A 19,800-nucleotide genomic window follows, 5' to 3' on the forward strand; every position below is an offset into this window, starting at 1 on the left:
TTTATTCTTTGGAGCGCAGAAGGTTAAGGGGGGACTTGATAGACGTCTTTAAAATGATGAGAGGGATAGACAGAGTTGACGTGAATAAGCTTTTCCCACTGAGAGTAGGGAAGATTCAAACAAGGGGACATGACTTGAGAATTAAGGGACAGAAGTTTAGGGCTAACATGAAGGGGAACTTCTTTACTCAGAGAGTGGTGGCTGTGTGGAATGAGCTTCCAGTGAAGGTGGTGGAGGCAGGTTCGTTTTTATCATTTAAAAATAAATTGGATAGTTATATGGACGGGAAAGGTATGGAGGGTTATGGTCTGAACGCAGGTGTATGGGACTAGGGGAGAATACGTGTTCGGCACGGACTAGAAGGGTCGAGATGGCCTGATTCCGTGCTGTAATTGTTATATGGTTATAAGTGTTGATGGGACATGTTGGTCATGTGAGCAACTTGGGTCGAAGGGCCTGTTTCCACTATTCAATCTATGATGCTAATATTGCCATAATCTGTAAGATTGTCAAACATAAAATAGGTACAAGAAAGATATTTAAAATGGAGGCGCATGGTAATTTCTTAGCACAGAGGGCGGTGAGTCTCTGGAACTCTGTGCCTCAGAGGAATGTGTAGGCAAGATTATTAGAAATATTTAATACAGAGGTGAGATTGTTAGATGTATTTAAGAGGCAGATAAATTATTTTGAAAGACCTGGGAATTGAGGGATGTGGGGAACTGGCATAGAAGAGGAGTTGAAACCAGCAAAGTCGACCATGATCATAATAAATGGCAGAGGAAGCTTGAGGGGTCAGCTGGCCTATCCCTTCCATTATTTGCCTGTGTCCTTAAGCACAAGCAATGATTTAACGATCAGTTCTCACCTTCCATGTCTGGAGATGGAGCAACTTGTTCAGCCATGGATCTATCACTGCTCTCCTCCTCTCAGCTGCTCACTTGCTGAAAGGCATGAGAATGGGGTTAGGAGAGAGAGAGATAGATCAGCCATGATTGAATGGCAGAGTAGACCTGATGGGCCGAATGGCCTAATTCTACGCCTATCACTTATGACCATATGACCCTACAACCCGTTGGTCAATGTAGGCGTTGGTCCGAAGGTCCTGTTTCCACGTTGTATGACTTTATGACTATGACATGGACAGGCGATGTTTCAAGTTAGGACTTTTCTTCAGACTCAAGAGACTGAATAAGGGTCCTGAACCAAAATGTCGCCTATTCATGCTTCCAGTGATATTTCCAACCTGCTAAGTTATTCCAGCGCCTTGTGTTTTGCTTAATAATGTCCCTCGCTCTCTTCCTGATCTCTCAGTCTCCAGTCTTGCACATGTGTGCAAACATAGATTGAAAATCACAGTGAAGGCATGGGTCACGTTTAACCCCTTTGCCCTTTAGTTTTAGCCATTGATTTCCCTAATGCCCAAAGATAATCCTGAACCTTAAAATCACAGTTACAGCAAAAAAATCAATTAGACATCTGGCACATACCATGCTGCTTGAATTTCAACTGACATTTCGGATTGAGTGTAGACCAGATAAGAAGAAGTCAGATTTCATTAATGAAGCAGTTAAAAACATTAGGAAAGACGATAAGGGGAAGTAATGTCAACTGATGTATTTGGAGAGATAAAGGGTTGATCAAAGTCCTTTCATTCAGGCTGTTAATCTTTAAAAAGGCAAGGAAGGGAAGTCTGGGATAACTCCCGAACTATATTTGAGGAATTCAGTTAATGCTGCTCTTGGAAGCAGATGCTGCCTCAAGCTGTTTATGTAGAGGATACCAGATCCTTTCATAAAAAATGCCGTTAGACCGAAAGACCATCTAAAAAACTGCTACCGTTCATCACGTTCTTTCATGATCATTATACTTTGCAAACTTCAGTTTTAACTTTTTCTTATAAGATCTTTTTAATCTATATTTGGTTTTTTTCTTGTTCTCGTGAAATTTGCTGCAAACTTAACTTATTCTTCTGCTGAATCAAAATCAGGAGCTTCAAAAGTTGTCAAGCTCCCACTTATTAAATATATATATTTCTCTTTGGTACGTGCAAACATTTTGAAGTGCGCCTGGTCTTAGTTAGTGAAGTTACTGTGTGTGTGTGTGTGTGTGTGTGTGTGTCTGTGTGTGAGGGGGGGCGGGGACGATTGAGAGGGCATTAAGAGAGAGGGCTTCTACTCATCCTCAAACGCTCTATTAGTGCTTGTGTGAGGGCTCCGGATCAGTGTTAGCATTGTGGCCAACTCTGCAAAATGAAACCAGATTTGCTCTGGGGTTTTTTTTGGACCTGGTGAACGACTGCCAGTTTTAAAATGAACTTGGCTCCAAAGCTCGTCAAAGCTGAAATCAGCGCTCCACCCACCCACAGTGTGCAGAAAGTTCGGAGTCAGGAACAAAGATCTTAGAGCAGAGCTCTTTGGTCAGGCAAGCGTGAGGTAGTCGTTACTGAAAGCTTGACCACTGAGAACTGCCTCTTCCTGAGATCCCCCCATTTGATTGCAAAGTACAGGAAGTCAAAGACAGAGAACCCACAACACTCCGCCTTCCTCCCTTGCAGCGGCTGGTACTTTTGAAAAGTCTGCAACAACAACAAAAAACCAACGCCATCTTTCTGGCTGAGAGGCAGAGTGCTGTATTTTTTTTTACACACATGAAATGTGAAGCCCTTGTCAACTTTGAGAAGTAAAGTTCCCCCCTCCCCCCATTCTGAGCGCTGCTTCAAATGGGTCAACACAGCAGAGCTGAACGGTGGAGGCAATGATGAAGAAAACATCTGGAGAAGGAATGGAGACTGGAGTCACGGCAGGGTATGTAGTTTAACATAAAACAGACTGCATGTGTGTAACTCTTCTGGAGTACACCTCACCACCCAGCGGCATTTGATTTATGCATTTGTCCACATTGAGTGATTGCAAACATTCATCTCAACACTGCTAATCTGTTGACAGCATCATTCGCTGATGTGACTTTGTGCTATATGGCCGCGCAAAGTCTATCCTCTGAACAGGATGCAGCAAAACTTACATCTTGTGTTCATTCAGCCCACTGCTAGGTGCGAATGATGAGTGCGGGCAGTCTCATCCAGCCCCATACCAGCCCCCGCCGTTCCCCGGGATGAGTATTCTAGACAGGCTCATCAGGACTTGCCCGGTGTGGTTGCAACTGAACGCCAGAAAGGAGAGGGTGGCAGAAGTCCTCCAGAAGGAGCCACGCGGGGTAAGTTTGTGCAAAGTACTATTTCCAAGTCGGGTCAAGTTGCGTCTATTGTCAGTTGTACAGGTATACAAATGGGAAATCTTGCTCGCAGCAACGTCACTGGCACACGGGGAAATATAGTACACACACATTACACTTAAATCCCTTGAAAACATTTAAGTCTAGACTTTGTAATAGCTGATGTGTAGGAGGTGGAGTGCCCTGAAGGGGTGACTATGTTAGCTCATTACAGAGATATCATATAACTAAATGTGGCTGGTCAGAGATTTACAACTCCAGTCAATTGTAAATTGTGGTGCTGTTGTATGGGGTGATAATTGATTTGCCCTTGTGGTCAAAGATCTTTGCTTGTGGTCTAGATACGCCAGCTTCCACGCTGTATCTCTAAAGTTAAAGTCTGAAGTATAAAACCTCATTTATTGCACTATTACTCAGAGATAGCATGCATATTTTTGTTGTTACTCATGTGGAAATAGGGAAGATTCAAACAAGAGGACATGACTTCAGAATTAAGGGACAGAAGTTTAGGGGTAACATGAGGGGGAACTTCTTTACTCAGAGAGTGGTAGCGGTGTGGAATGAGCTTCCAGTGGAAGTGGTGGAGGCAGGTTCATTGGTATCATTTAAAAATAAATTGGATAGGCATATGGATGAGAAGGGAATGGAGGGTTATGGTATGAGTGCAGGCAGGTGGGACTAAGGGAAAAAAAGGTGTTCGGCACGGACTTGTAGGGCCGAGATGGCCTGTTTCCGTGCTGTAATTGTAATATGGTTATATGGTTATGTGTCATAAAGTTTTATTCTGGCACAAAGTGAGCCTGAAGAAGGGTCTCGACCCGAAACTTCCCTTTTTTCCAGAGATGCTGCCTGACTCGATGAGGTAAGGGCCGGTCCCACTTAGGCAATTTTTTTAGGTGACTACAGGTGACTAGGCTGTTGCCACATGGTCGCCAGGGTGTCGCCTGTATGGTCATGAGTTGTCTCCTCAGTTGCCCAAAGAGTTGTAGCTTCTTTCTGGTCACTGCTGGATTTTCAACATGTTGAAACATTTTCGGAGACAGTTGGCGACAGTGTGTTTGACGCTAATGAGCGTAGGTTGACTTGTCCTGACGTAGTTGCTGTTGTAGTTATCGCCAGGTTAACGTAGGTTGTCGCTGGTGCTGACTTTGTTATTTTTTAGTTGTTAAAGTAATATGATTCTATTTCAAACTTTATAAGTCGAGGGGGGTCGAGTTGCTGTTTTTTTGACGACCTTCTACGACTATGACAGTCGCCGGCAGTCTCCTAATAGCGTAAGTGGGACAGGCCCTTTACTCCAGCTTTTGGTGTCTATCTTTGATTTAAACCAACATCTGCAGTTCCTTTCTGCACACGCTGCATAACCTGCTGATATCCCCATCACTTTGTGTCTTTTTTTGTAAACCAGCATCCGAATTTATTTGTTTCTGCGTCTATAGTTTTATCCTTATGCTTTGGTGCAGCTAATTGTTGGCTTAAATCTGCTGCCCTCAGGCAGACCACTCCTGAGCCCACCTGCTCTGGATTCAGGGGGACTGGACTACCTTGGCTGTGTCCAGCAATAAAGCCCCAAGCAGAGTAACATTGGAAACGCACAATCTCCTAAACTCCCCTAAGAGCCAACTGTGACTGCACTAGTTCCCTCATCCATGCTCAAAGGGCATTTACACATCAATGATGAGGATGTGGCCCAACAGCATGTTTCTATTGATAGGTGGTTGCCATTGGTCTTGGTATTAGCCAATAATGATAGCAGTGTGGAAATTCGGTAGCTAATATACTAAAGATAGACATAAAGTGTTAGAGTAACTCAACGGGTCAGGCAGCATCTCTAGAGAAAAGGAATAGGTGATGTTTTGGTTAAGACTCGGCCATTTACTATCTAGGCTCCACTGAGGTCACCCTTGGCTCAGGCTAGTGACACTCTGCTCCAAATCATTGCTGAGGTACAGAGGCACTGCCAGTAGAGCAGTGGACCACAATGTTAGCTGTATTCAACATCCATTGTGTCTGTCCACATTCCAAACTTGTGGGAATTGATAGGTTCAGTGGTGACTGGAAGATGCCCCTAGTTTGTGGATGATCTATTTGTAGGGGAAATAAGGGAGAGGGGGGTTGGGTTTAATGTGTGTAGGCTTGTAGGCTACCCAAGCAGAATATGAGGTGCTGTTCCTCCAGTTTGCGTATGGCCCAGGACTAAAAGGTCAGTATGGGAATGGGAAGAGCAGTTAAAATGGTTAGCAACCAGAAGATCTATTAGGCCAGGGCAGACTGAGCACAAGTATTCAGCAAAACAGTCGATGAGTCTATGCTTGGTCTTGCTGATGTACAGAAGGCCAGGTCGGGAACACTCTTTGCAATAGATGAGGTTATAGGAAGTGCAAGTGGATCTCGGTCTCATCTGGAAGAACTGCTGGAGTCCATGGATGGAGGTGAGGGAGGGGGACAGGTGTTGCCTCTCCTGCGGTTGCTGGGGAAAGTACCTGGGGAAGGCATGGCTTGGGTGGTAAGTGACGAAATGAATTGAATACATTTTATTAGCCAAGTATGTATACATAGTAGGAATTTGCCTTGGTGCTTTGCTCGCAAGGATAAAAACACGATTAAAAATAAAACATAATTTAAGCCTGTGAAAATAAAATACCAGAGTAAGAAGAGACTACAGACTTTTGGTTGTTGAGTAGAGCTACTGCTCATGGGGAAAAAAACTGCTTTTATGTCTGGCTGTGGCAGCTTTGACAATCCGGAGTCGCCTTCCAGAGGGAAGTGATTCAAAGAGTTTGTGGCCAGGGTGAGAGGGGTCAGGGATGATCTTGCCCGCTCGCTTCCTGGCCCTTGCAGTGTACAGTTCATCAATGGAGGGAAGGTTGCAGCCAATGACCTTCTCTGCTGATCGGACGATTCGCTGCAGCCTCCAGGTGTCGTGCTTGGCGGCTGAGCCAAACCAGACCATGATGGAGAAGGTGAGAACAGACTCTACGATGGCCGTGTAGAATTGGACCATCATTGCCTGTGGCAGATTGTGCTTCCTCAGTTGCTGCAGGAAGTACATCCTCTGTTGTGCCTTTTTGACTGTGGAGTCGATGGTAGCACCCCACTTAAGGTCCTTGGAGATGATGGTTCCCAGGAACTTAAAAGTCTCCACAGATGTGACTGTGGTGTTGTTGATGGTGGATGGGGGGAGGGGAGGGGGAGCTCTCCTAAAGTCTACAATCAATTTCACTCTTAAGAGCCTTGAGCTCCAGGTTGTTACGATGGCACCAGGGCGCTAACTGTGTCACTTCCTGTCTGTAGGCAGATTCCTCCCCATCCTGGATCAGTCCAATCAGGGTTGTGTCTTCCGCAAACTTGAGAAGCTTGACATGGGTGTCTGTGGAGGTGCAGTCGTTGGTGTAGAGGTGAGGGGAGAGGAGAGAGTACGCAGCCTTGCGGTGTTCCTATGCTGAGGGTCAGCAGGTCCGAGAAGTGCTTTCCCAGCCTCACATGCTGCTTCCTGTCTGTCAGGAAGTTGGTGATCCACTGACAGAGGGGTTCAGGCACAGTCAACTGGGGGAGTTTGGATTGTAGTAGCTCTGGCACAATGGTGTTGAATGCAGAGCTTTAAGGGCCTGTCCCACTGCGGCGACCTAATTCGCGGGTTTAGAAGAGTTTGCCCTCGACTCATACTCGCAGAATGGTCGACACGAGGTCCTAGGAAGTCCTTGTAACTCTCCTTCATGCTCAAGACTAGTCCCCGCGTACTCGAGGCCTCAGCTAGGTCGCGGCGTTTTTTTCAACATGCTGAAAAATGCCCGCGAGGAAAAAATTGAAATTTTTTTACTCGTAGGTTTAGTCGAGGTAGGTCGTAGTAGGTCGTAATGCTATCGTAGGTAGTCAAAGGTAAAGCTCGTTGACACAAAAAAGGTACGTAAAAGTGTCTCTCTCCCCTTCGCTTCCCCCCCACACTCTCTAAAGGATTTACCGCGTGTGTGTGTGTGTGTGTGTCTGTCTGTCTGTGTGTGTGCGTGTGCGTGTGCGTGTGCGTGTGCGTGTGTGCGGTTGGTCGATGCAGCTCGCGGTTTCATCGCTGACGGTCGATCCAGCTCGAGGTTTTCCAGGCGAATGCCCTCGCGCTTGAAGGTCGAAGACACTCTTCTGAGCTCGCAGATTAGGTTGCCGCAGTGGGACAGCCCATTGACATTAGTTCTTACTAACTCTGCTTTAGGCTCCAACAGTAGACAGAAACTCGTTAAATTTAGATCCTAGGACACAATATGCACTTCTGGCACAAGAAGTTCCTCATTTCCTCATTATTCGGCAGTCTTAAAAACGTTCTGATGTAAACGCATCACACTTGATTCATTAGTTTCAATTTCATTACAATATATATATATATATACATCTACTTTCGTTGCTTGATCCCATTCTTTAGTTTCTGTTCACGCACAAAAAGCTCAAGAGACACATAGTTCTATCAAAGATTGCAACTGGCGGACACCAGGGGAATCCGGGACATGGCAGAACTTAAAATCTCGTGCCTTTCCGCGGGGCACGTGCATATAATGCCTTGTTGTTATCAGATACAAATACATCCATTACCTCAACAAGATTATTTGGAAGAGGTTACACCTCTTGACCCATGCTTGTCATACACCGAGAATCCACAGATTCAAAGCTGACATTCTATAAGTACGTGCGGTGCGGTGGATTGGTTGGGGAGCGGGATGTGGATGAGGGAGAGATGTTACAAAAGGAGCCCTGGGTCTCTCCATATAATGTGCTGATGGTATGGATGGAAGGTCCACCTTCATCATTGTGTAATTGGATGTCAACATATACATTCATCTCCTGTCTCAGGGTGAGTTTTGCACCCTAAACTCTCCATGTTATTTGATGAGCCTGATGTTACCGTGTTTGCTAGTGGCAGTAACAGAAAACGCTGTAAATACACCAGGTTAGGAAGCTTTTGTTGAATAAGAAACAAAGTGAATCTTTCAGGTTGAAGACCATTCACCAGATGGAGTGTTTTTGACCTGAATACAACTCTGTTTCTCTCTTCACAGAGTGTGTGTGTGTGTGTGTGCTCTACCCTGCCCTAGTGGGACAGGGCCTTAAATACACTACCGTGTGTGTGCGCGCGCGCGTGTGATCCGGCCCGCGGCTTCATCGCTGACGGTCGATCCAGCTCGAGGTTTTTCCGGCGAGTGCCCTCCAGCTTGAAGGTCGAAGACAGTCGCTAAAAAGTCTTGTTAGTGGGACAGGGCCTTAAATCCACGACCATAATCCTTGCATAGGTCCCCTAGCGGTCTATGTGCTAGAGGATGAAGTACAGGCCTAGGTTGACCGTGTCATCCACTGATCTATTGGCCCAGTATGCAAACTGAAATGGGGTTCAGCAGGGGGTATGTGGTACTTTTCTAGGTGGGCCAGTACAAGTCTTTCAAGGGTTTTCATGATTGCAGAGGTCAGAGTGACAGGCCTGTAGTCATTAAGGCCAGTAATCCTTGGGTTTTTGGGTACAGGAACAATAGTGGAGATTGAAGCAGGCAGGGACAGTATAGGTTTGCAGGGACTGGTTGGAAATGTCTGTATGGACTGGTGCTAGTTGTTCGGCACAGAGCTTGAGGGTAGAGGAGGAAACATTGTCTGGCCCTGGAGATTTCTGGATTTTCTGTCTCCCAAATAGCTTTTTCACCCCAATTTCTATGGTCAGTGTGGCCAGGGTGGCCAGACTGATGAAGGGCAGCAAGGAGAGGGTGCGTGGTGGAGGAGGGCCCAGACTTTGCAGACTGGAAGGTACACAACCAAGCTGGAGAAACTCAGCGGGTGCAGCAGCATCTATGGAGCGAAGGAAATAGGCAACATTTCGGGACAATTTTGCAGACTGGAGTCAGGCTGTGAGTGGGTGTGATGTAGTGATTGGGGAGGAGGAGTTGGGGGAAGGGGTACCAGGGTTATGTTTCTGTCTTTCAAACCTGCAGTAGAACTCATTCAGGTCGTTGGTCAGCTGACGATTGTAGCTGGTGATTTCTTGCAAGCCGTTCCACACTGAAGATGAGTCATTAGCTGAGAACTTGCTCAACTTCTCAGAGTACCTTTCTTTGGCAGCTTTCATTCCTCTTCACAGCTTGTACTTGGCCTGCCTGCCTGTAGAGGTCTGCATCCCCACTCCAGTAGGCCTCATCTTTAGACTGGTGGAGCTGTCTGAGTTCTGCTGTAAACCAAGACTCATCATTGTTGAACCAGATCCGGGTCCTAGTGGGAATGCAACTGTCCTCACAAAAGCTGACATTTGATGTCACAGTGTATGTATATATACTCATCGAGGCTTGTGGTTGTGCAGCAGGCAGTGAAGAAAGCGAATGGTATGTTAGTTTCATAGCAAAAGGATTTGAGTATAGGAGCAGGGAGGTTCTACTGCAGTTGTACAGGGTCTTGGTGAGACCACACCTGGAGTATTGCGTACAGTTTTGGTCTCCAAATCTGAGGAAGGACATTATCGCCATAGAGGGAGTGCAGAGACGGTTCACCAGACTGATTCCTGGGATGTCAGGACTGTCTTATGAAGGAAGACTGGATAGACTTGGTTTATACTCTCTAGAATTTAGGAGATTGAGAGGGGATCTTATAGAAACTTACAAAATTCTTAAGGGGTTGGACAGGCTAGATGCAGGAAGATTGTTCCCGATGTTGGGGAAGTCCAGGACAAGGGGTCACAGCTTAAGGATAAGGGGGAAATCCTTTAAAACCGAGATGAGAAGAACTTTTTTCACACAGAGGGTGGTGAATCTGTGGAACTCTCTGCCACAGAGGGTAGTCGAGGCCAGTTCATTGGCTATATTTAAGAGGGAGTTAGATGTGGCCCTTGTGGCTAAGGGGATCAGAGGGTATGGAGAGAAGGCAGGTACGGGATACTGAGTTGGATGATCAGCCATGATCATATTGAATGGCGGTGCAGGCTCGAAGGGCCGAATGGCCTACTCCTGCACCTAATTTCTATGTTTCTATGTTGCTTCCCTGAACACATTCCAATTAGAGCAGTCAAAACAGTACTGTAGCTTCTCAATGCCCTCGCTTGTCCACCTTTTCATTGTTCTGACCACGGGCTTAGCAAGATTTCTGCCTGTAGGTTGGAATAAGGTGAACTAAACAATGATCAGAGAGTCCCAGAGCTGCACAGGGGGGAGCAGAGCGATATGCGTTCTTGATTGAAGTGCAACAATGGTCAAGTCTGGTGAGGCAGGTAACGTGATGTCTGTATTTTGGAAACTCTCGGCTGAGGTCAGCCTTGTTAAAATCCCCCAAAACAATGACACAGAAACACTGTACTGTATCACAGTATGGTACGGCAACTGCTCTGTCTCCGACCGGGAAGCACTGCAGAGGGTGGTGAAAATTGCCTAACGCATCACCGGTTCCACCCTCCCCTCCATTGAGTCTGTCCAAAGCAAGCGTTGTCTGCGAAGGGCGCTCAGCATCACCAAGGACTGCTCTCACCCCAACCACAGAATGTTTACCCTCCTCCCATCCGGGAGGCGCTACAGGTCTCTCCGTTGCCGAACCAGCAGGTCCAGGAACAGCTTCTTCCCTGCGGCTGTTACATTACTCAACTCTGCCAATCACCCCCCCCCCCCCCCGGACACTCCTTTCCCCAGAAATATTGCACTACTGCTGCTGTATGTACGTATATATATTTATTGCTCATTATTCTATGTTCGTTCATCTGGGTGAGATGTAACTGCATTTCGTTGTCTCTGTACTGTACACTGCACAAGGACAATAAAGATTGATTCTGAATGTGAATCTGAACATGCCATTAGCTTTCTTCACTGCCTACTGTACCCGCATGCTTACTTCATGGAAGTCACTCTCTACTTTCATTACCTGGTCAGCGAGTTGCGTTTGTGCCTGATGTACGCAGGCTTGGGGGGTGTGAGGGATGTAAACTTGCGCCAGAATAAAAGATGTAAATTCCTTTGGAGAATAAAAGGGTTTGCAATTTATAGAAAATGATTCCAGATTAGGAGAACAGGAGTTAGACAGTGCCGTGATGTCGCTGTTCCGGTCCTGCTTAGTATAGAAGCATATTCCACCGCCTCTTGTTTTCCCCGCTGCCTCCGCTTCAAGTGAACCAAGTCGTTGTGGAGGGAGCAGTCTCTGCGGGCGGTAGAAATGGGGTGGATACGGGAAGGTGTGATTTCACGCAGCATTTCTGGAGAAAATGGATATGTGACGTTTCAGGTCAGGACGACTATTTCAGGATGATTGTAGAGGGGGGGGGGGGGGGGGGGACTGGGGGGCAAGAAAAGACCATGTTCTCATCCTTAAAATGTAGTGCAGATATAGCCCCATCTCTGTTGCTGAATTCCTTTTAGAAGTGCACCTTTTCAATTCTCTGTACAGATCCTTCCTATCAAAGTGAATCACCCCACATCTCACACCTTGATTGGGTTATTGTGTCCAACAAAAGAGTCGGATTAACTTGGATCATTCACTAAAGGGTCACATTGCAATCCAATGGATCACTGCAATAGATAGTGAGATTGTTTAGTTTAGAGATACAGCGTGGAAACTGGTCCTTTGGTCCACTGACCATTGATCCCCGTACACTATGCACTGTTTACGATCTTACCTAAGCCACAAACTACAAACCTGTACGTCTTTGGAATGTGGGAGGAAGCGGGGACACCCGGGGAAAACCCACGCAGTAACAGTGAGAACGGACAAACTCCATACAGACAGCACCTGTAGTCAGGATCGGACCGGATCTCTGGCACTGTAAAGCTGAACCACTGTGCCACTGTGCCGCCCAGAAAAGTCTCGCAGATTCTCAGGACTATCTGGTGTAGATTCCTTGCAAGGGCACAGAGTGAATATTACTAGTTAGGATTGATTCCATACACTGTAAATCAACTTGGCCGTATTCCATGTGCCATGGTGTGATGCAAACTCATGTTTCTGGATCACTGGTTGGGATTTCTGGCGTTTAATCCAGTACAACCCACACTGACTATATAGTGGTGCTGTTGAGTACAAGGATGCCATTCACATTGGACTGGCAACCAGCCCATTTACTGCCGGCTCGGATTGGTTCCCTATTCCCTTAAACCACAGGCAGGCACGAAACTGCCTGTTTCACAGTAGAACAGAACGAGGTGTCGGTGAGGGAGCAGCACCATAACTGCATTGCCATTAATAACGGTGATTTAACATATTGATTCACAAGGTGATTATGCCAACAATTGTCCATCTTTGACAATGCCAGTGTACACACCAGAGGAGGCAGATTTAAGAGTCAATCATAGATAATAAGTGCAAGAGTAGGCCATTCGGCCACTTGAGCCTTCAATATGATCATGGCTGATCACGTTGATGCTCTGGAATTACATGTAGGCCAGACCTACGAGCTGGATGATCTTCTTTCAACATCAGTCCAGCATTTTGATGATTTCTGAAACCAACTTTCGTAGAAAATCTTCATTTATTTTGTTAAATTCCTCACCTGCTGCGCTGAAAAAGTGAAGTCTGCATTGGATACAAGACAGCCCCGTAATGTTCACAAGTCTCGCTCCTTCTTCAGGATGCTTCAGTATTACTTGATAGTTCTGCTGTGATTGCCGACTGCGTTGTATCCCTTTCAAATTATTGTAACAAAGGAGAACTTTGGCCCTGAAATGAAGAGAGGTGGAAGGTATATAAAATACTTAGAGAAAACAAATGTCCATTATGACTTGTGGCAGACAGACATTATCACTGTCAGATTATTTATTTTTGTATTCATGCAGGGGATGTGAGCTTGTAGGCTGACCCAGCATTTGGTTGCCATCCCAAATTGCCCTTGAGAAGGTGGCTGTGAGCGGCCATCTAGAACTGTGGCAGCCCTTGAGGTGTGGGTTTACCTACGATGCTGTTTGGGGGAGAGTTCGCAGGTTTTGACCCAGCAACGGTGAAGACATATTTCCATGTCAGGATGGCATGTGACTTGGGGAGCAACGTCCAAGTCTGAGTTGCATGAAGTGCATTCTGCAAACGATGCAGAGATTTTACCTTGAACTATGATACCTCCAACTATGGTCTGGGTGCTATCATTACTCCTAGAGCAGAATTGGCACAGCGACATAGTGGTGCAGCAGTAGAGTTGCTGCCTTACAGTCGCTTAGACTCACGTTTGAGATTTTGTTTAATGGGTGTGCTTAGTAGAAAGGGTGAGGAAGGGTTCCACAAGCTCCCAAAGTTGGGCTTATAGGACTTGATATTACAATCCCTACTATAATTGGCACCTTCTTACTATCTTGAGTGGGGGTAGGGGTAAAAACTTCATTGGGGTCATCAGGTGGGCACCCTCCTTCCTTGGTGTTTCGTTGATAGGCCCACGACACCTCCAGAGGTCTCAATAGCAACACTTCACTTCCTATGTGCTCTCCCCCATAGGAGATTAGAGAACAAAATCAAAGCACATGAGATTGAAGGTAAAACACAATCATGCATAGATAGGTTGGCAGACAAGAATCTGATTAGGGAAGAATGACTCTTTTCCAAGTGGCAGGCACGAACAAACGATAAGTGGGCCGCAACAGGGTTCAGAGCTTGGATACTGACGATTCACAAAATATATGTTAATAATTCAGTTGATGGAACTAAACACAATATCTCCAGGATTGCAAGCAACAGAAAGCTGAGTTGGATTGTGAGTTTTGTAGAGCGTACATTGAGGCTCCAGTGAGATTGGGACAAGTTGCTTCAGTAGATGTGGTTTAATGTGGGTAAATGTGAGGTGGCAAAAACACAAGGGCAGATAATGATCTGAATGGTAAGAGATTAGGGATGGGGAATATGCAGTGAGAATCAGGTATCCTTGTGCAGCATCAATGATTCAATGATACGTTGTTGTCACATGTGCCTACGTACAGTGAAATGCTTTGTTACATGCAACCCAGTAAAACCATGCAGCAGACCTCACCACGGCAGCACCGACAATTACATTAAGTTAATTGAACAGACTTATGCTGCTCGCATGGCAAATATTGATGATGCAGGTGGTCATGAAGCCACTGGCTATGTTGGCCTTCATGGCTGGAGGATTTTGAGTGCAGATTCAGCAACATCCAGCTGCATTGTGCAGGGCCTCAGCGAGACTGTATGGAACTCCAGTGTGCTCTAAGGAAGGATGTTCTTGCCACAGAGGGAGTGCAGAAAGGGTTCAACACACAGACTCCTGGAATGGTAGGATTGACATCGGAAGAGAGATAGGAACAATTCACTTATATTTGCTTCAGTTTAGCCAGATAGAAAGATTAAAACTTTTAAAATCTTGACAAGACTGGGCAGATAGATGTCGGAAACATGTTCTAGTTGGCAGCAAGTCCAGAGTTTCTCACAGCCGAGCATATATGTTAATCAAATTAACGTACATGTTGAGATAAGGAGAAATGTTTTGACTCCAGGCTGGTGAACTGGTAGAATTTACTATCATTTCTGTGTCGAAATAGCTCAAGAAGGAGAATACGATAAATCTAATTGTGTGTGGTGGGGGGGGGGGGGGAAGGGGGGGAGGGTGGGGAGGGGGCGGAGGGGGAAACCAGGATAAAGGGGAAATCTTTTAGGACTGAGATGAGAAAAACATTTTTTCACACACAGAGAGTGGTGAATCTCTGGAATTCTCTGCCGCAGAAGGTAGTTGAGGCCAGTTCATTGGCTATATTTAAGAGGGAGTTAGATGTGGCCCTTGTGGCTAAGGGGATCAGGGGGTATGGAGAGAAGGCAGGTACGGGATACTGAGTTGGATGATCAGCCATGATCATATTGAATGGCGGTGCAGGCTCGAAGGGCCGAATGGCCTACTCCTGCACCTAATTTCTATGTTTCTATATATTGACCTACGACTACACTTCCTGGTTTGGGAAGGCTTATGATCAAAACCAACTCAACAGGATAGTGAAGACAGCCAGCAGGATCATTGGTGCCCAACTCCCTTTCCTGGTGGAGATCTATCAGAAGCGGAGCATCAGCAGAGCCATCTCCATTATCAAGGACCCCCATCATCCATCACCCCACATCTCCTCCATTCTGCCACCTGGGAAGAGGTCCAGGAGCTACAAAGCCAGCAGGATGCTACACAGCTTCTTCCCACAGGCAATAAGACTGGTTAACGGACTGTGTCCCCTCCCCATATATCATACACCAACACATTCAACCTCGCCCATACTTTGACAGGTGCCTAGCTGTGTTAGTGTATGATATATGGGGAGGGGCCACAGTCCGTTAACCAGATCTCCAACAGAAAGCCTCTGTTCAGTCTGAATGTCTGTTTTTATTTCAATTTTTAGGCCTATTTTAGATATGGTAATTTTTAATTTTATTAAAGCTGTATGTATTTATTCTGTTTTTATTAACGGCATTGATGGTAACTGACCGAGAAACATGTTTTCCGTTTCATCTGTGTATGTAAGTACTCGGTTAAAATGGCATTAAAGTAATACTGAATACTGAATACTGGCAGTTTTCTCAAACTGTATTAATGCCTCAATGTGTGGGAGTCTGACCAACCGTGCCTTCCTGAGTGAGTCTCGCATTGAACTGCAGGTTAAAGACTGCAGATCTGCCCTTGGGGAATAGACTCCTATTACTAAATTCATTATTCTTTGATGCAATATATAAATATGATTTGCATGATTATGTAGATTTCACTGAAGTGTGACATCTGTGTTCATGTTTTACATCTTGTGTTCAGTTTATATTTCAACCTGCAACCTCCATCGTGCTTGCTTGCATGAACGGACTGAAGCAAGCTAATGCAGGCATCTTTGAGTTTTTTAGTGTTATTTCTTTCTCAGTACATTTCGGGTGTTGTGGTGGTGAAAACAGTATTTCCAAAAGTGTGCTCTTATAATTGTCCTTCCTTCGTACAGTCAAGGGAGGGATAATCTTCTTTCCACCATGACCCCGTCAGTTCCACAACCCTTCTCCACTGCCCTCTCTATTGGAAGTTGTCCTTCATGACACACTCTTTCACATTTTAATTTACCTTTGTTTAGTTTAATTTAGAGATACAGCGAGGAAACAGGCCATTCGGCCCATCTAGTCCGCTTCAACCAGTGATCACCTGTACACTAGGTCTATCCTACACTCTAGGGACAATTTGCATGAATGAATGAATGAATGATTGAATGAATGAATGAATGATTGAATGCATAAGTTTAAGCCAATTAACCGACAAATCTGCACGTCTTCAGAATGTGGGAGAAACCTACACGGTCACAGGGAGAATATCCAAACTCCATGCAAGGTACGCGTGACAACAAATTCCGTACTGACAGCACTCGTAGTCAGAATGGAGCCAAGGTCTCTGGCTGTGTGAGGCAGCTACTCTATAGATGTGTTGCCCCTGCTGTGCTACTGTGCCACCCTGTGAAATGTAGGTTTAGTGTCACAGACAGACAGCATCTGCCTACTACATTCATGCCTACCACTAAACACACATTTACACTAATCCTACATTACACCCATTTAAGTTTTCCACATTCTCATCAACTCTCCGCGAACTCTATCATGCATCTATTCACCTGGCACACTTTACAATGGCCAATTAGCCTGACCTTGGGGCGCGGGTGGAATCCAGAGCAGCTGGGGAAACCCACACGGTCGTAGGGGGAACATTAGATCCCCAGGCAAGCAGCAATCTAGGTCAGGACTGAGGCTGGGTTGCTGGAGCAGTGAGATCTCCACTGTGCCACTTCATGTTTCATGGTTGTGCCACCTTAAATCCCTGTGTTCATAACTTATTAATACTCTCACAGAACCTTATCAATGCATCAACATCTTGATTAGCTGCTATTTTAACAACTCTTCCCCCTCACAAATAAAGCACATGCCAGCTGGATTCTCTGAACCCACTGACTCTGAGTCAGAAGATCATGTGTGTTCAGCTCCCACTGCAGATGTTCAAGTGCATAATCAAGGCAGCAAGCACACTGCAGCCCTTTACAAATGTTACACGCTTAGAGCTCGGGTTTTCAGATAAACTATTAAAACACCTTTCATAGAAACATAGAAAATAGGTGCAGGAGTAGGCCATTCGGCCCTTCGAGCCTGCACGGCCATTCAATATGATCACGGCTGATCATCCAACTCAGTATCCTGTACCTGCCTTCTCTCCATAACCCCTGATCCTTTTAGTCACAAGGGCCACATCTAACTCCCTCTTAAATATAGCCAATGAACTGTGGCCTCAACTAACTTCTGTGGCAGAGAATTCCAGAGATTCACCACTCTCTGTGTGAAAAATGTTTTCCTCATCTCGGTCCTAAAAGATTTCCCCCTTATCCTTAAACTGTGACCCCTTGTTCTGGACTTCCCCAACATCGGGAACAATCTTCCTGCATCTAGCCTGTACAACCCTTAAGAATTTTGTAAGTTTCTATAAGATCCCCCCTCAATCTTCTAAATTCTAGTGAGTTCTAACTGAGTCTATCCAGTCTTTGTACAAACTGAGTCTATCCAGTCTTTGTACAAACTGAGTCTATCCAGTCTTTCAAAGGACAAAGGACATTTCTTGTCACATCCACCACTTGGTGCAGTGAAATTTGAGTTACCATGCAGCACACTAATAAGATATTCACCTGCAATATTTCAAAAATCTTTATTCAGAATAAAAAGTATACTTAAAACAAAACAATGGAAATCTTAATACATTCTTAGTGTCTATACATTCAATATTGCTGGTGTCATATAACGTCTGGGTTGTGATGGGGTTCTTTGTCGATCTTCTATGCATGTTTAAGTGGTTTAAATTCTATCCAGCCATTCACCATGTGTATGAACAAGCAAATGGTGGTTGGAGAATGAGCAGGGATAGACTGGCTCAATGGAAAATGGGCCAACAGATTCAATAAATATTTCTGTGCCACTGCAGATATATGGGGTGGGAGACATCTGATGCCCTCTGCCATGACCCTTAGCCAGTCTCAGCATTGTCATTGAGACCCACACTATCCATGGTGCCATGGGTGTCACAGGAGCACTGAGTTTCCATAACAGTTCCATGAATTGGAAGTACACTAGCTTCATGGATGTACGTACACTGGCTGCCAGCTATTTGCTGGGCAGTCTGAGAAGGATCAGTTTCTTGATGTAGAGCTCAGATATATACAATACTTTCAGCTTGTTCAATTAGAGTTGATAATGTGGTACAAAAAATAATAACTAGTGAACTATTATCAGATGAGCTGTAATAAGACATTAAGGAAACTAAAAACTGTAGATAATGTTATCACAGTTTTCAAGATTCCAAGAAATATAGATAAATTGACGTAATAAATTGCAACATTGTGAATGTTTGACGCAAGCACTTTTTTTTGCCATATTCCTTTTACTCTTAGCTCAAGTGATATTTTCATGTCTGGTATAATTCTTGAAGGCCTAGAAATAATGAAAGAGTCTGTTTTCTTCAGCAATACCACCATGTAAACAAGGTATCAAGGAAGAACTCATTGAAACAGTGATGAAGCCAAATAAACTTAGCTGGAATCCTCGCTCCCTCCCATCGGCCGATGTTAAGTAAAGTTTTGAACTGGTCTACCAAACCGTTTGTGTGGTGTCTGTTTATTAAGAAGCGAACCTGGTTTAGTAGTTAAGATAAGTAGCTTTTTCAACAGCACATAGATCCTTTTTTCTCTGTAAAACAAAAGGTTAGTTTAACTTAATAGAAAGATTCAAGATTTGAAAGGATGTGGGATCTTAAAATAGATAATCCACGTCAGTTGATCAATTATCTATTGCCCTGCAACTGCCCTATCCTATCAACAACTAGAGTGGTCCTGAGCTCCCATCTGCCTCATTGGAGATCCTTGGACTATCTTTAATTGGACTTTACTGGACTTTACCTTGTACTAAATTGCTGGTGTCATAGCAGGCAGTGAAGAAAGCAAATGGCATGTTGGCCTTCATAACAAGAGGAGTTGAGTATAGGAGTAAAGAGGTCCTTCTGCAGTTGTACAGGGCCCTAGTGAGACCACACCTGGAGTATTGTGTGCAGTTTTGGTCCACAAATTTGAGGAAGGACATTCTTGTTATTGAGTGAGTGCAGCATAGGTTCACCAGGTTAATTCCCGGGGTGGCGGGACTGTCATACGCTGAGAGAATGGAGCGGCTGGGCTTGTATTGCTGGAGTATTGCGTACAGTTTTGGTCTCCTAATCTGAGGAATTCATTCTTGCCATAGAGGGAGTACAGAGAAGGTTCACCAGACTGATTCCTGGGATGTCAGGACTTTCATATGAAGAAAGACTGGATAGACTCGGCTTGTACTCGCTAGAATTTAGAAGATTGAGGGGGGATCTTATAGAAACTTACAAAATTCTTAAGGGGTTGGACAGGCTAGATGCAGGAAGATTGTTCCTGATGTTGGGGAAGTCCAGAACAAGGGGTCAGTTTAAGGATAAGAGGGAAATCTTTTAGGACCAAGATGAGGAAAACCTTTTTCACACAGAGAGTGGTGAATCTCTGGAATTCTCTGCCACAGAAGGTAGTTGAGGCCAGTTCATTGGCTATATTTAAGAGGTAGTTAGATGTGGCCCTTGTGGCTAAAGGG

The 19,800-nt window shown here is 45.1% G+C and overlaps 1 protein-coding gene across 1 annotated transcript in view; it reads left to right on the forward strand.

The window, feature by feature from the left end:
- Positions 1-883: 883 nt before the first annotated feature.
- Positions 884-19,800, forward strand: part of LOC129700578 (ras and Rab interactor 3-like) — a 91,958-nt gene continuing 73,041 nt past the window's right edge. Inside the window, 3 exon segments of the mRNA XM_055641196.1 lie at positions 884-964; positions 2,755-2,807; positions 3,042-3,216. Of these exon segments, the coding sequence (XP_055497171.1) occupies positions 884-964; positions 2,755-2,807; positions 3,042-3,216 (309 nt within the window).

This window comes from Leucoraja erinacea, chromosome 9 (assembly GCF_028641065.1).
Source record: "Leucoraja erinacea ecotype New England chromosome 9, Leri_hhj_1, whole genome shotgun sequence".
In the NCBI taxonomy this organism is placed as follows: Eukaryota; Metazoa; Chordata; class Chondrichthyes; order Rajiformes; family Rajidae; genus Leucoraja; species Leucoraja erinaceus.